The following is a 14663-nucleotide window of genomic DNA, read 5'->3' as shown; positions in this document are numbered from 1 at the left end:
AAATAGCTTGCTTTTCACAAAACTAGTCACAATATTTTAAAAGAATTAATCACAGCACTATTATACTAGATTATGACTCACATTGTACATATGTGGTTATCTACAGACGTTTTATAGATAATGAGCTGTATCAAGAGATTTCCTTGTTTTGAAATTGAAATACATTTCACCAAATGAAATTATTGACTTGTATATGTGTGGTTAAAAAATTGAACAATCTTCAACTTATTACTGCAATATACATATAGGAAAATGGATCACTGATAGTATCAGTATATTTGGTCTCTGTCGAAAAAAATCTGCCGGAGGAAGTGTGCGTACTCCGCTAAGTGGGACAACAGTATTTGAGCCACAAGATGAAGTGAAAGCCTGTAAAGAACCCTAGACAATGACCACTGGTAAGCCAAGGGAAAGCAATGTGTGTGTGTTTGTAAGCATGGATGTGTGGGTGAAAAGTAGAAAGGTATAGTGGTCAGACTACATGAGACTATATAATTAATAATTAATATGTCAATCCTTTCCCATGGCATTCATTTTGCACAGATAATTTACTGTACAGTAAACTACTTGGTCTCATGCGTATCCTTCAAAGCACCTATTATGGTCAAAATTATGAGAGTATATCATGGCTAACCACATTACACATCATTTGTTCAGCTAGCATGGATGGAAAATATTGGTTACAGTATTGAAAAATAATATTAATATTTCTGTTACAGTAAAAGATTCATATTTCATTGAATTGTTAAAGGCCATTAAGCTATGTGTTGTGGTAGCTATTTGACTAGCTAGTATATTGACATAAAATGCTGGTACATTAAAATAATGTTTCTATAAAAATTCTCTAAAAATTAATGTTTGTTTCATTGAAAAATTACACACACACACACACACACACACAAACACACACACACACACACACACACACACACACACACACATACACACACACACACCAACACACACACACACCAACACACACACACACACGCACACACACACACACACATGCAAACACACACATATACACAGTGGTCACCATATGAAGGTGCTGACAAACTAGTCTTTAAAAATACTAACTCCCACACAAAATACTCTGAACAGAACACACAGAGTTGTTTTCAAGATAATTCATATACAATATAATACATCTGTCTGTAAGTATAGGAGACATCCACACATAGCTAGATGTTGACTACTTATTTTAAAATTTCATGAAGCTAAATTGTTTTAATGCTTTGCTATCCTCAGCAAATTTTCAGAGCTGATACCTTTCAATTAGCTTTGTGATTCAAGTCATAGAATGCATGGAGATATTCCATTCCAGTATTGAGAGTTATTTGGTATATGATGGCATGTACCACATGTCTGGTTTCCACAGGTCCAGTAACACATTATATCAACACAAACTACATACACCATAATGTATTAACAGAACATAAAAAGTTATGGATCATGAAAGTTATATACAAAAATTTTATAATCTGTGTTATTCTGTACATTAAAATAATACACTTAGACATCATTAGTTGTAATGATGTAATAACCTTGTGGACACTCAAGGCTATTACATCATTACAACTAATGGTGTTCTATTGTCCAGTAGGAATCTGTTAGAATGGTAAAGCCTACAAGACAGTATCTTGACTCAGGCAACATCCCAGACCTAAGATATTGGTGACTTGATCCTCCACCAACATGCAGTGAGATTATATGCATTGTCAGTACAATTTGTATTTACAGCATTTCATAATTAACAGTTATTTATACACTTCATAAATTCTATGACTGCTATGATCACAGATCATAGTGTATTCTAAACATCACTCATGATGGTGTCTCTGTAAATGATAAATTCACACAATCTTTGTTGTTACAGTCAAGTCAGCTAACTTTAATCCACATTATTACTTTAAACTCCTGTGGTTACGTGAAACCATCAATAACAAGTTGATGTTGTGCTACTTCTAAAAACCAGGCGCCATGCAGCTAGCTAACTCATCTGGAATAACTATAGACAGTATATACTACTATGAATTAACCAACTATGTATTACTACTTTACGATAGGGTAGTTTGGGTTGTGCAATAATATAATTAGCTATTTCTCGTATTTCGTAATTCATGAAATATTCGTAATTCGTTCAATTACGTTGCTATGCACTGCTAAGGAAGCGTTTGTTAAATAAACCGCTTTAACCAACATATTACGCACAAAACTATCTTCTAAACTGTTTTATAGTGTGACTAACGTGTTTTTCCCACAAATTCTCTCGACAAAGCCTCAAAGCTGCTCTTCATTTTCGTTCGCGTACGTAAGGGATACGCCCCCTTTCAACTCGAAGCGATAGGCTATTCTTGGCAGTGTACGAGGCCTGCACCGTTGTTTTTCAGTTGCTAAATGCCTGAAAACCTCAAGGGGGAGGTAGTCTGAGGAAAGTCACCACACCCGTATTTCAGTCCGCCGAAAAGAAACCACCTCAGAGCAAAGTTCACCTGTGCAGAAGTTTAATACAGACTTCATTTCACTTTTACTTCTTACGTAAAAGCTGCTTTTATCGTTATTAAATGATTTTGCTCACGTGGGTGCGTACGGACAAACATAGGTAGATAGGTAGATAGGTACACACACACACTTTTACGAAAACAATTGTGACCCGGTCTGCGAAAAGGGCTCTTATAGCCTTTCCAATTGCATATATATGGTAACCCATAACTTGACTGGTGAATATGGTACAAGCCTACAATTTGGTCACTCAACAACCCTAACCTGGCAGTAGCTGTGGGTGTAATTACATGGTGATAGCGTTAGTAGATTAGGAGTTACGATTAGCCAAACATGGATAATTGGAAAGGCTATAAGAGCCCTTTTCGCAGACCGGGTCACAATTTGAGTGACGCTGTGGCTAACCTCCCGGTACCGGTATTTACAAAATCAACATTATAATACCGGTAACGGGATTTTACCCACTGTTTAAAAAGACCGGTAATATACGGAATGCAAAACCGACCGCGTACGGATAGCAAGCATGGCGGAAGAGCGTGACGACGCCGATGGTCAAACTGAGGTCCAGTGTATTGAAACGGAAGTTGAGACTGACTTGGACAGAACGGGCTTTACTGTAGGAGACCTGTTCTTCAATTATGAAGACGTTTCCAAGCGACTGGAGGCTTATGAAAGGGCCACCTTCACAAAGTTTTGGAAACGCGACGCAAGAACAGTAGCAGCCGCCAGTAAACGATTGGCCCGTACCATCAGTCCTTCCCTTAAGTATTATGAAGTCAAGTTTTGCTGCATCCATGGTGGCCAGTCATTTAGACCCCAAGGAAAGGAACAAAGGAACACTTGGTAATGTATCTGTCGTATACACTGTCTAGCTACTGAGTAGCGTATAAATAGCTATATATATACACATCTGTTTATTGAGTTGTGTTGCTGTATGCACCTTCTTTTACAGCCAGCTATGCTTATGTATTCTGTTTTTCTTGTTAAAAGGACCTTCAAGCAAGATTGTCCAGTAAACATATCACTGAGGGCAAATGCAGCTGGTGATGCTTTGGAAGTAAAGAGCTTATGCTTGGAACATAGCCATGACTTGTCTCAGGTAGCCCTACATGTTCTGTGTTGCCGTTCTGTACACTGGTCCTTACTGTGATAGGAACTGTTTAACCATCTTCCCCAACAAAGACGTTTACCAAAAGAAGTCAAGGAGAAAGCAGCTAAGTTGCTGGAAATGAAAGCAAACAATAAGCTAGTGCAGCAGACACTTTGTCAGGAAACTGGAAAAGTAATACTACTAAAAGATCTTGCCAACATTAACAATACCAGAAAAAGGCAAGAGACCCGGAATGATTTGAATGCAACTGTCAACTTACTTACTGATAAATATGGTAAGACTGCTATCTCATGTTAGAATTTTGTATTCCCTGATCAATCAGTTATGCAAAATTTGGTCACTTATTTTATAGCAACTTTTAGAATATGTGGTATTGTAATAGTCTAGAATCTCAGACTTGAAAATTTGTGTGCCTATGACTTGTTAGGAACTCCCCAGAATCTAATTTACCATATTCACTTGATTTGTCCTGCCTTGTTTCTAGGAATTGTACCGCACCCTCGAATAGTACTACACTACACTTTTGTAAAATACCTATTATTAGTACTACCATACCTTTAGCATTCATCTCCATCTTGATCAGATGTAAGCAAAGCATTGTCCTCAAAAACTTACACAGCTGTCACACGATCGAAATTCCAGATATTAGTTGACCGTGTAACACAAGGTGTGTCATGTTTAATAATATTGATGGTTGTCATGACGACTGAACAGTAACTTCCCTATTTAGAACTCTAATTATTTAATTATTATATTGTGCGCATGTCTGTACTGCACGTGTATGTTATATACTTTCGATTGTGGGTACAACACGAGGTGTTCAGATTGTACGTGGCTCGAATCCTCCTCCACTCCGCCAATCCCGAGTCAGACCTGTCCAGGATAGGAACGTTCCGCAGCATTTTGGTGCTGTGACCAGGTACAGTCCACTATATTATCATAACCTCCACCTCATTTTGGTGCTGTGAGCTGAAGAAGACGGATTATGGCGGACATTAAGCGAGCCCAATGTTCACGGAGAGGATACAGAACACACCTTAAGAAGATATTGGCGAGCGTCGACGAAGTGTTAGCGAACCCACAACCCCTCAGCGAAGATAATACAGCCACTCTGAGGGATCTCCATGATCAGCTTATACGTAAGCACGAACTTATAACCCCATTAGACGCTAAGATACTTGAAGCTACCGAAGAAGACGAGGCCATTGAAGCTGAAATACTGCAAGCTGAAGAGACCAACGCTGCGATATCAAGAGCAAAAGCCAAGATAACCCATCGCCTAAGTTCTATCACTGCAAGAGACACAACAATCTCTCCACGTGCACCTCCCCCACCTGCCACCGAGCGTCAGGCAGATCATGCAAGCACTGTTACCCGTCTACCTAAGTTAGAATTACCACAATTCAGTGGCAATCCCATTCTGTGGCAGTCATTCTGGGATACCTTTGAAGCATCTGTGCACAATAGCACCTCCTTAACTGGAGTACAGAAGTTGAGTTATCTCAGAAGCCAACTACAAGGAGAAGCAGCTCGTGTTATTGCAGGCTTCCAACTGACTAATGCTAATTACCAACACTCCATTGACCTGTTAAAGGAACGTTTTGGTCAACCACATAAACAGATAGAGGCTCACATGCAAGCTTTAATTGATATCCATAGTCCTAGTGGTACACTCGCCAGCCTACGTGAGTTTCATGACACTATTGAAGGGCACATCCGTAGCCTGGCTTCACTTGGAAAATCACAAGACACTTACAGCAGCATGCTTGTCACTATCATTCTTGGGAAAATTCCACCCAAGATCAAACAGAACCTAGCCAGGGCACATGGGAGACAAGAGTGGAAAATTGATGAACTGCAAGAAGCCATCCTCACTGAAATTTACATTCTTGAGGCAGGATCATCGTCACAGACAGATGCTCATAATTCTACCTTGCCACCGACTGCACTGTTTCATGCTGCAGCTACTAACAAGTCTATTGGTGGAGCCAGAGGTAAACCGCAGTGTCCATTCTGCAAAGGCCCACACTCCCCTTCTGTGTGTGATGTTATCAAGGACCCAAAGCAACGCTCAGCTGTAGTTCGTCAAGAAAAGCTCTGCTTCAATTGTTTGGGTCATCATAAGGTCTCCTACTGTAATTCCAAGCACAGATGTCACAATTGTAGGCGTAAGCATCACACGAGCCTATGCAGTTATGAGCCGCAACCCACTGGCCAACATGCTAAGCCACATACTGGACACTCCTCACAACCTACGCACGTTGGACAACACCACACTGGTGCAGTCTCAGGTTATCCCATTCCACCAGCTAACAATACACAGCCGCAGATCTGTAATCTCCCACCAACAAATCCTGTGAGCTCTAACACAACTGACACTACCTCATTGTCCATGACTTTGCCACCATCCTGCACTACACTGAACAGAGTATGCTTACTCAAGACTGCTATAGCAACAGTCTCACATGGGAACAGAAGTACAGTAGCCAACCTGCTATTTGACGAGGGATCCCAGCGATCATTTATCACTCAAGATCTGGCCTGCTCCTTAGTGCTACAACCTTATCAACAAGAAGACATCAACATCTCTTCCTTTGGAGCAAACTGTCAACTTAACCGCAAGATGGATGTTGCCATGATCAACTTGTTGACCAACGATGGACATGCTATACCGCTGTCAGTGATAATTGTACCACGTATCGCTACGCCACTACAGAACACTACTAGCATCAGTATGACTCACCTACCACACCTACAGAACCTCCAGTTGGCTCATCCACTTTCCGCAGAATGCGAATTTGAGATTTCTCTATTAGTTGGTGTGGACCACTACTGGGACATTGTAGGAGATCACATTGTAAGAGGAGTAGGAGGAGGACCTACTGCAGTGGCTTCTAAACTGGGCTACCTTCTCTCAGGACCAGTACAACTGGCTAACACTCAGCACTCAAACATCAGCACCATGATGTTAACAGTCAATCAACAATGTGACTTTGACCTTGAACGTTTTTGGAACCTGGAATCTGTAGGAGTGTCAATGAGTGATCTCAGTGCTGAAGAAGATATGCTTCAACACTACATCTCTTCGTGTATCACCAGAGACCCTGATGGGGCTTACGTTGCCAGGTTTCCTTGGCGACCCAATCCTCCCACCTTACCCAACAACCTCATTATTGCTCAGAACAGAACACGTCAAATGCTTAAACGGCTGGCTAAAACACCAAACCTACTAATGGTATACAATAGCATCATTGTCGAACAAGAGGCTAGAGGATTTATTGAACGTGTAAAGTCAACAGATAATGAATCCAGTATCCACTACATCCCACACCATGCAGTTGAGAAAGACTCGCCAACAACTCCTATACGGATTGTTTTTGATTGCAGCTGTCGGCAATCGTCTGGATATCCATGTCTCAATGACTGTCTGTTGATCGGTTCACCCTGTGTTAGTGATATATGCTCTATCCTCGTTCGTTTCAGGAGTCATCGCTTTGGAGTGTCTACTGATATAGAGAAGGCGTTCTTACACGTCCGTCTACATCCCGATGATAGAGACTATACTCGCTTCTTCTGGTTAACCGATCCTACTGATGTATCCAGCCAGTTTTGTATTTATCGGTTTAATGTCGTTCCATTTGGTGCGACAAGCTCACCTTTCATGCTCAATGCTGTTTTGCAGTACCATCTTCAGCAGCAAAACACAGCCGTTTCTGATGACATGAGATCAAACCTGTACGTAGACAATGTCATAACTGGTGGTGCAACAGAACAAGCAGTCATAAGCTACTACAGAGAAGCAAGAGCTATAATGTCCAGTGCTAACATGAATTTGCGCAGTTGGTCATCCAATAGTACTGAGTTGATGACAATTGCAGCTCAAGACAACGTCAGTGATGACAGTCAGTCAGTCAACATACTAGGTCTGCGATGGAATCCTACAACAGACAAGCTCTCCCTAGCAGCCAAACCCACTATTTTGGCACATGATCATCTGGTGACTAAAAGAGAAGTCTTGCAAGATCTTTCCAAGATATTTGACCCACTAGGCCTTGCAGCTCCAGTAGTTATTAGAGCTAAAATACTGATGCAGAAGCTGTGGATACGTAAGGTTGCTTGGGATGAGCCCTTAGATGAAGAGATCCATAAAGAGTGGATAGATGTTGCCTCTGATTTGAAGTCAGTCACTCAACTTTCTGTTAGTAGAAGGTACTTTTCTTCAGCTTTCGTGCAACCAGTACTACACTCATTTGCTGATGCAAGCCTGAAGGCTTACGGTGCTGTAGTATTTCTCACACAGGGTGATGAAGTATCGTTCATAGTGGCTAAATCTCGTGTGGCACCCCTGAAAGAACTCACATTACCACGCTTGGAACTCATGGCGGCATTGGTTGCAACACGTTTGACCCACTTTGTGGTGAAGGCAATTCCCCTCAAAGACCCATCTATCTTTGTTTGGTCGGACAGCCAAATTGTATTACACTGGGTGAATAGTCGCAAGCAACTACCAACATTTGTTCGTCACCGCATAACTGAGATTCAGTCACTACTACCAACAGCTGAGTGGAAATACTGCCCCACCCTGGAGAATCCAGCAGACTTACTTACAAGGGGAATCACCACAGAGGCACTGATGTCATCCACATTATGGCAGCACGGACCAGCATGGCTCACTACACCTATCAGATGGCCATCCTTTGATCAGCCAATTCTACCGCCCCTTCTTGTTGCAGCAGCAGTAGCAACTGAGTTTGTTCCAGCTGAACCCATCACACCTACAGTTGGTTTACATTGTGTCATCATGCTAGATCGCTTCAACACTCTTAGTAAGCTATTACGTGTAACTGCTTATGTGTTCCGCTTCATAGATAATGTAAGAGCTCAACCAGACCACCGACGTTATGGACCAATCAGTGCCATGGAGTTCACTACAGTGAGGTTCAAGTGGGTGAAAGATGTACAGCAGGATGTGTATAAGAAGGAGATAGCCAATCTGAAGCTTGTAGCCAGGCAACCGAAGACATCTAGACTACTACTTGTTCGTCAGCTTAGACTGTTTCTGGACGAACATGAATTCCTACACTGTGGTGGACGCATCCACAACGCTCCGGTGAGTAAAACAACCAAATTCCCCTACCTCATACCTCCTAGACATCGGTTTTCCTATTTGATTGTCCACGATGTACATGTGACACTGCACCATGCTGGCACTGGTGTCACACTAACTGCCTTACGCCAGACATACTGGATTCCAGCCGCACGCCAGTATATCAAATCAATTTTACGCCACTGTGTTACCTGCTTACGAGTGATAGGGCAGCCATATTCAGCACCAGATCCACCTCCACTACCTTGTTTGTGGACACAAGATGTTCATCCCTTCACATATACGGGGGTAGATTTTACCGGAGCACTATATGTGAAACGAGCTGAACAAGAAGTGAAGGTTTATTTGTGCCTTTTTACCTGCGCTACTACCCACGCAGTTCACTTGGAAATTGTACAAGATCTATCTACTGAAACTTTCCTTTTGGCCTTCCGCAAATTTGCTGGCCGGAGGTCACTGCCGAAGTTGATGATATCTGACAATGGCTCTACATACATGTCGGCAGCTGAGGAACTTCGCTTATATATATACTGATGGAGAAGACAGAAGTTAAGGAGGAGTTAGGAAGGAGAGGTGTCACTTGGCAGTTCATACCCAAGAGAGCCCCCTGGTATGGTGGCTTCTGGGAAAGGCTAGTGGGGCTCACAAAAACCACCATTAAGAAGGTCCTTGGAAGGCGGCATGTATCTCTCCAAACCCTAGAGACTATTGTTGTGGAGATTGAGGCCATCTTGAATGATCATCCCCTAACGTTTGTGTCATCAGAGATGGGTGACCCTGAGCCACTGACACCTGCTCACTTGCTGCACGGGAGAAGAATTACTTGCCTTCCCCATGAGATGGTGGATGTCGATGAACTTACTGATCCCACATTTGGAAATGCCACTTCAATGAGGAAGAGTGCTAACACTCAAGCAGCCATAATCAGGGACTTTCAAACAAGATGGCGTCATGAATACTTGACTTCGTTAAGGGAACATCACAAGACCTCAGGTAATAACATTCAACTGGTGAAAAAGGGTGATGTAGTGCTCATTCATGATGATGCTCCCCGAGCTACTTGGAAGATGGCTGTGATTGAGGACCTTATCATTGGAAGAGATGGATTAGTGCGAGCAGCAACAATTAGAACAAATAATGGGACAACTAACAGGGCTATCACAAGGCTCTACCCTTTGGAGGTAACTGCTGGACAGGAGGATACTGATGGGAATGTGCAGCCTACTCCAGGACCCAAGTTACAACCTGAGCAACCAGTGGTACGGACAGATTCAGAGACTGGGGGGTCTCATCCGAGACGAGCTTCAGCGAGAAGGGCAACTGAACAGTTCAAGACTTGGGCCAGAATCCTTGCTGCCCCCCCGGAGGATGTCATGACGACTGAACAGTAACTTCCCTATTTAGAACTCTAATTATTTAATTATTATATTGTGCGCATGTCTGTACTGCACGTGTATGTTATATACTTTCGATTGTGGGTACAACACGAGGTGTTCAGATTGTACGTGGCTCGAATCCTCCTCCACTCCGCCAATCCCGAGTCGGACCTGTCCAGGATAGGAACGTTCCGCAGCATTTTGGTGCTGTGACCAGGTACAGTCCACTATATTATCATAACCTCCACCTCAATGGTGCTGTGATGGCCTGAGTGAAAAAGGTTTTGTATATAAACAAATTAGTAGCTATGTGTTGTGATTGTTTATAAAAGGATAATGCTATAGGATGGGTAGTAGTAGGCAGGTTTAAAATATTTGTAGTGCACCCTCATATAGTACTGCAGTGTGGCACTATTTAAAGGGTTCTATCCTTGTTTTTGGGCAGAAAAATAATAGTACCCGTGCGACACAAATCAAGTAAATATGGTATGTACCTAATTAACTTTCCAAGTTTATGACCATGAATTTTAATGTTAGGTGCCAGTGTGGAAGTATTTTGCAACAAAGATAATGAATTTAGAGGGCTGTTCTTTCAAGATCTGCAAATGAGGGAGGCATTTGATGCTTATCCAGAAATTGTGTTTGTTGATGCTACTTACAAGTTGTTGCAACTTGGTGTACCAATATACCTTTTCCTGTGTGAAGATTCAAATGGTCTGAGTGAAGTTGTTGGCGTTGCCATGTTGGTAACTGAGGATGCTGATGGAATGCAGTGGATGGTAGATGCATTTAAGAAGCACAACAGTAGGTGGGAGAAAATCAGAGTTGTGATGGCTGATAAAGACATAGGGGAGCGAGATGTGCTGAAAAAATGTCTACCAAGTGCCAAAATTCTCATTTGTCTGTTTCACACTTTACGTAGTTTCCGTCGAGAAATATCTTGTGATAAGCTTGGAATTTCATCTGGAGCAAGGACTGTGTCTCTAGAATTGATCCAAAAAATGGCTTATGCTAAGTCAGAAGCTGAGTACAATAGCTTGTCTGTTCAGTTTCAACGGGATGCTCCTAAACAGGTCCTAGAATACTTTGATGAATGCTGGCATCCAATAAAGGATGAATGGGTAATGGGAATAGCTGCTTGCAGTGGGACCTTTTTAAACACAACTAACAACAGGCTTGAAAGCATTAACGGTAAACTTAAGCAAGTCACCAGCCGTAACAGTTCCCTTGAAGAATTCATTAGTCATTTTTTTGTCATCCTGACTGCATTAAGAACTGAACGTGATCACAAAGCTGCTGTAATGTTTCAGAAGACAAAGGTGCAGCCTTTTTCACAAGGAAGTCCAGAGAGTGAGTATACAAAATTGCTTACATTGTATGCTTCAACATTAGTTCTTAAGCAATTAGAGCTAGCAAAGAAGGTGAAAGAAATCAAAGAAGACAATGGCAGATATATTGTCCAGACATCAGAAGGAGAGAGGACTGTTAGTCTTGAAAAGTGTGCATGTGGCTTCTACTCTTCAATCTGCCTGCCATGTCGTCACATATTTGCTTTACGAATTAAGCTTGGAAAACCACTTTATGATCCAACTGTATGTGAGCAGCGATGGACAACAGCTTACTACAAATCAACCTAGCGAATATTTTCAACTTCCCAAGAAACAGCATCTTTATCAGTTGTGAAGTCATGTAATAAGCGCCGAGCGCTTAGCCAACATGAGAAATATCGTAAAGCTGTAGTTATTTCTTCAGAGTTAGCATCAGTCGCCAGTGTTGCATCACACATACACTTCAAACGTAGACTAAAACTATTAAGAGATCTAACTGATTACTGGAAACGTGGTGAAGAAGTTGGGCTGATTGAGATAAACAGAGGTAGGATCACAATTAGAAGTATTAGTTGAATTGTGACTTTTTTGCAGGCTCATCTGATGAAGCAAGCGAGTATGATGATGATAGTGAAGGAGAAGTTTCTCGCTCTCCTAGTAACACAAGTGAAAATGCAGATTACGAAACAGTGTTTGATAGTCAGCCATCGAGTGTCTTCAATGCGACTAGTGTGTCTAGTCCACCACAGGAAACAGTGGTCAATGCAGTGTCATGTCAGGCAACAGTGGTCAGTGCATCATCCAGTCAGGTGACAGTGGTTAATGCAGTATCCAGTCAACCATTGGCAACAGTGGTCAATGCAGTGTCTAGTCAAGCAGGGGTGGCTAACACAGCGTTCGGTCAACCACAGGTAGTGGTCAATACAGTGTCCAGTCACCCACAGGCAGCGATGGTCAACACAGCATTCAGTCAACCACAGGCAGTGGTCAATACAGTGTCCTGTCAACCACAGGCAGTGGTGGTCAATGCAGCATTCAGTCAACCACAGGCAACAGTGTTTAATGAAAGAAATTGTACTAGTGTTTTGCGAGGTACAATATTTCATGTTTGTATCATAGAGCAGCACAGTGGAACCTTTGTAAGCCAGTCACCTTTGGGCCAAAATTTCTTGGCCTTAGTTGGCAGGTTGTTCTGATTACTGTGTCAATGTCTCACTAGGGGAAATTTAAATTTGGCCTTTTAGAGAGGTGGCCTTTCTATACAGGTGACCACTAAGACAGGTTCTACTGTACAGTACATATGTAACTGGATCTGCGAAAACTGGTCTTATTGCCCAAGACAGAAAGTTTGATTTTTTCACACAAACACAAAGTTTAATGAATGCACTATCAAATTTCACTGTCACAGGCGACCAGAGTAAAGTGGTCTGCTTTAGCTGGCTGCTTTTTTCAAGCACAGTAATGAGCCATACGAGTGGTTTGGGGTCTTGATGGAGCCCTGGCCAACCAGGAGATGGCTGTGTGTGGCTGTACAGCTCTAAAATGGTGGGAAATTTAGCTGTTGACTACTTCAGTGGATGATCTGGAAGGTAAGAAATTGTTGTAAAATGTGTGAAAATTTGGTATGCGTAGCTACCACCATTGGCCAGCTACAACACTCTGAATATTTAAAACTGGCATTTCTCGATACTTTTAAATGGGCGATAAGACCGGTTTTTCCAGAGATAGTCACATATATGAACAGGCTATTCACATACACTTTATCATAATGCTAATTGTAATCCTTAGCTATGCACATGTACTTGTACACATGTGTGTGTTGAGTGTGCTTTGATTAAGAATGTGGTTGTTGCCTTTTTTCCCAAATCCGTCCAATCTGTGGTAGAATATTACATACTGTACTTAAATCTTACAAGAACAAAATAAGCAAACAATGCATAACCAGGAGCTTATGAGCCACCGAAGACGGCGAAGGAGCATGAAACTCGGTTCCATCACAATCCAAATTATGTCATGTTTTTTGAATAAATTGCTACGAGTGTCGCGCACAATTAGTATACAGCGTCAATTAATGAGATTTTACTTTCCTTATATGGAAACTAATCGCTAATGAATTTGGATTTTGATGGCACCCAGCAGGCTACGTAAGTTTCATGCTCCTTCGGCGGCTCATAAGCTCCTGGCATAACTTAGTCCATCATGTATATTAGTTATTTATGTATAGTTCTTTTCTTAAAGATATAAAGGTTCCTTCAGCAATAAAGAAACGGGGACGTCCGAGGGGCAGTGAACTAACAGTAGTGGGTCTTCCAAAGAAGAAAAATAGAAGAGGTGTTGAAGGACCTTGCCCATTCATCCGATTACACACATCTGATAAGGAGAAGGGTGAGCACACATCAGTGCTTGAGCCTGTAAATAGTCGCTGAATATTGTCAATGAATGTTGACTTTTAATTGTTTAGTGATCTTAAATTGGTTTGTTGACAAAGAGGTAATTGATGCCACTAAAAAGGGAATACTTATTGAAGAGGAGGATGTTGAATGTAGGACTGAGCTAGTTCCTAACTCTGTGTTGGATGAAAATGTTGATGTGTGTTTGGTCAGAAAATATTTCTCAACAGATGCATGGATGATTGTTGAAGACATCATCAGACAAAAGAAAAAGAAGACAGTGTGGATATGCAGTGTGTGCCAACACGACCTTCACAGTGACCAATCTGTTTTATGTGATTCTTGTTTGACATGGTTTCATTTTCGATGTGTTGGCTTGTCTAAATTGCCCAAGAAGAAACACTGGTTTTGTAGACAGTGCCATGCACATTGACTTCACCAGTTTGAAATGCAGTGAACTTCCTAAATCATGTAACTAATTTTTGGAAGATTTTTTCAGAAGCAGTTATAGCCAAATGATAATTGTCTCATTCTATGCATGGATGTTGGGTAAACAAGTAAATACAGTGGAACCTGTCTAAGCCAGTCACCTTTGGGCCAAAATTTCTTGGCCTTAATATGCAGGTGGCTGCTTTATACTGTTGGATTAATACAGAAATGTCTCACTGTGGGAATTTATAGTTGGCCTTTATAGAGAGGTGGTTTTTCTATAAAGGTGGCCACTAAGACAGGTTCCACTGTATCAGGCATTTCAGCTCATCATATACGTCCATACATTTGCAAACACTGATAGTCAATGTCACAAGTTGATTGGCTTCTTGATAGTCAAGTTAAGTACCATGTAGT

General features: G+C 41.7%; 1 protein-coding gene across 4 annotated transcripts; it reads left to right on the top strand.

Annotated features, from left to right (window-relative positions):
* The first annotated feature begins 2904 nt into the window (after positions 1 to 2904).
* LOC136247436 (zinc finger SWIM domain-containing protein 3-like) lies at positions 2905 to 14339 on the top strand. 4 transcript variants are annotated; one of them, XM_066039157.1, is made up of 6 exons: positions 2905 to 3348; positions 3496 to 3604; positions 3659 to 3890; positions 13666 to 13812; positions 13889 to 13917; positions 14048 to 14177. In XM_066039157.1, exons 1-6 carry the CDS (start codon positions 3029 to 3031, stop codon positions 14057 to 14059), a joined length of 849 nt encoding a protein of 282 aa, XP_065895229.1. In that variant the 5' UTR covers positions 2905 to 3028; the 3' UTR covers positions 14060 to 14177. The 4 variants fall into 4 exon arrangements, 3 of the variants coding, with proteins under 3 accessions (XP_065895229.1, XP_065895226.1, XP_065895227.1); XM_066039154.1 differs by lacking the exons at positions 13666 to 13812; positions 13889 to 13917; positions 14048 to 14177 and adding exons at positions 10637 to 11974; positions 12022 to 12374; XM_066039155.1 differs by having other exon boundaries at positions 2928 to 3348; positions 13889 to 14339.
* The last annotated feature ends 324 nt before the right edge of the window (positions 14340 to 14663 follow it).

This window comes from Dysidea avara, chromosome 2 (genome assembly GCF_963678975.1).
Source record: "Dysidea avara chromosome 2, odDysAvar1.4, whole genome shotgun sequence".
Taxonomy (NCBI): Eukaryota; Metazoa; Porifera; class Demospongiae; order Dictyoceratida; family Dysideidae; genus Dysidea; species Dysidea avara.
Note: the sequence above shows the minus strand (reverse complement) of the source record. Positions and strands in the feature narration are given on the sequence as shown.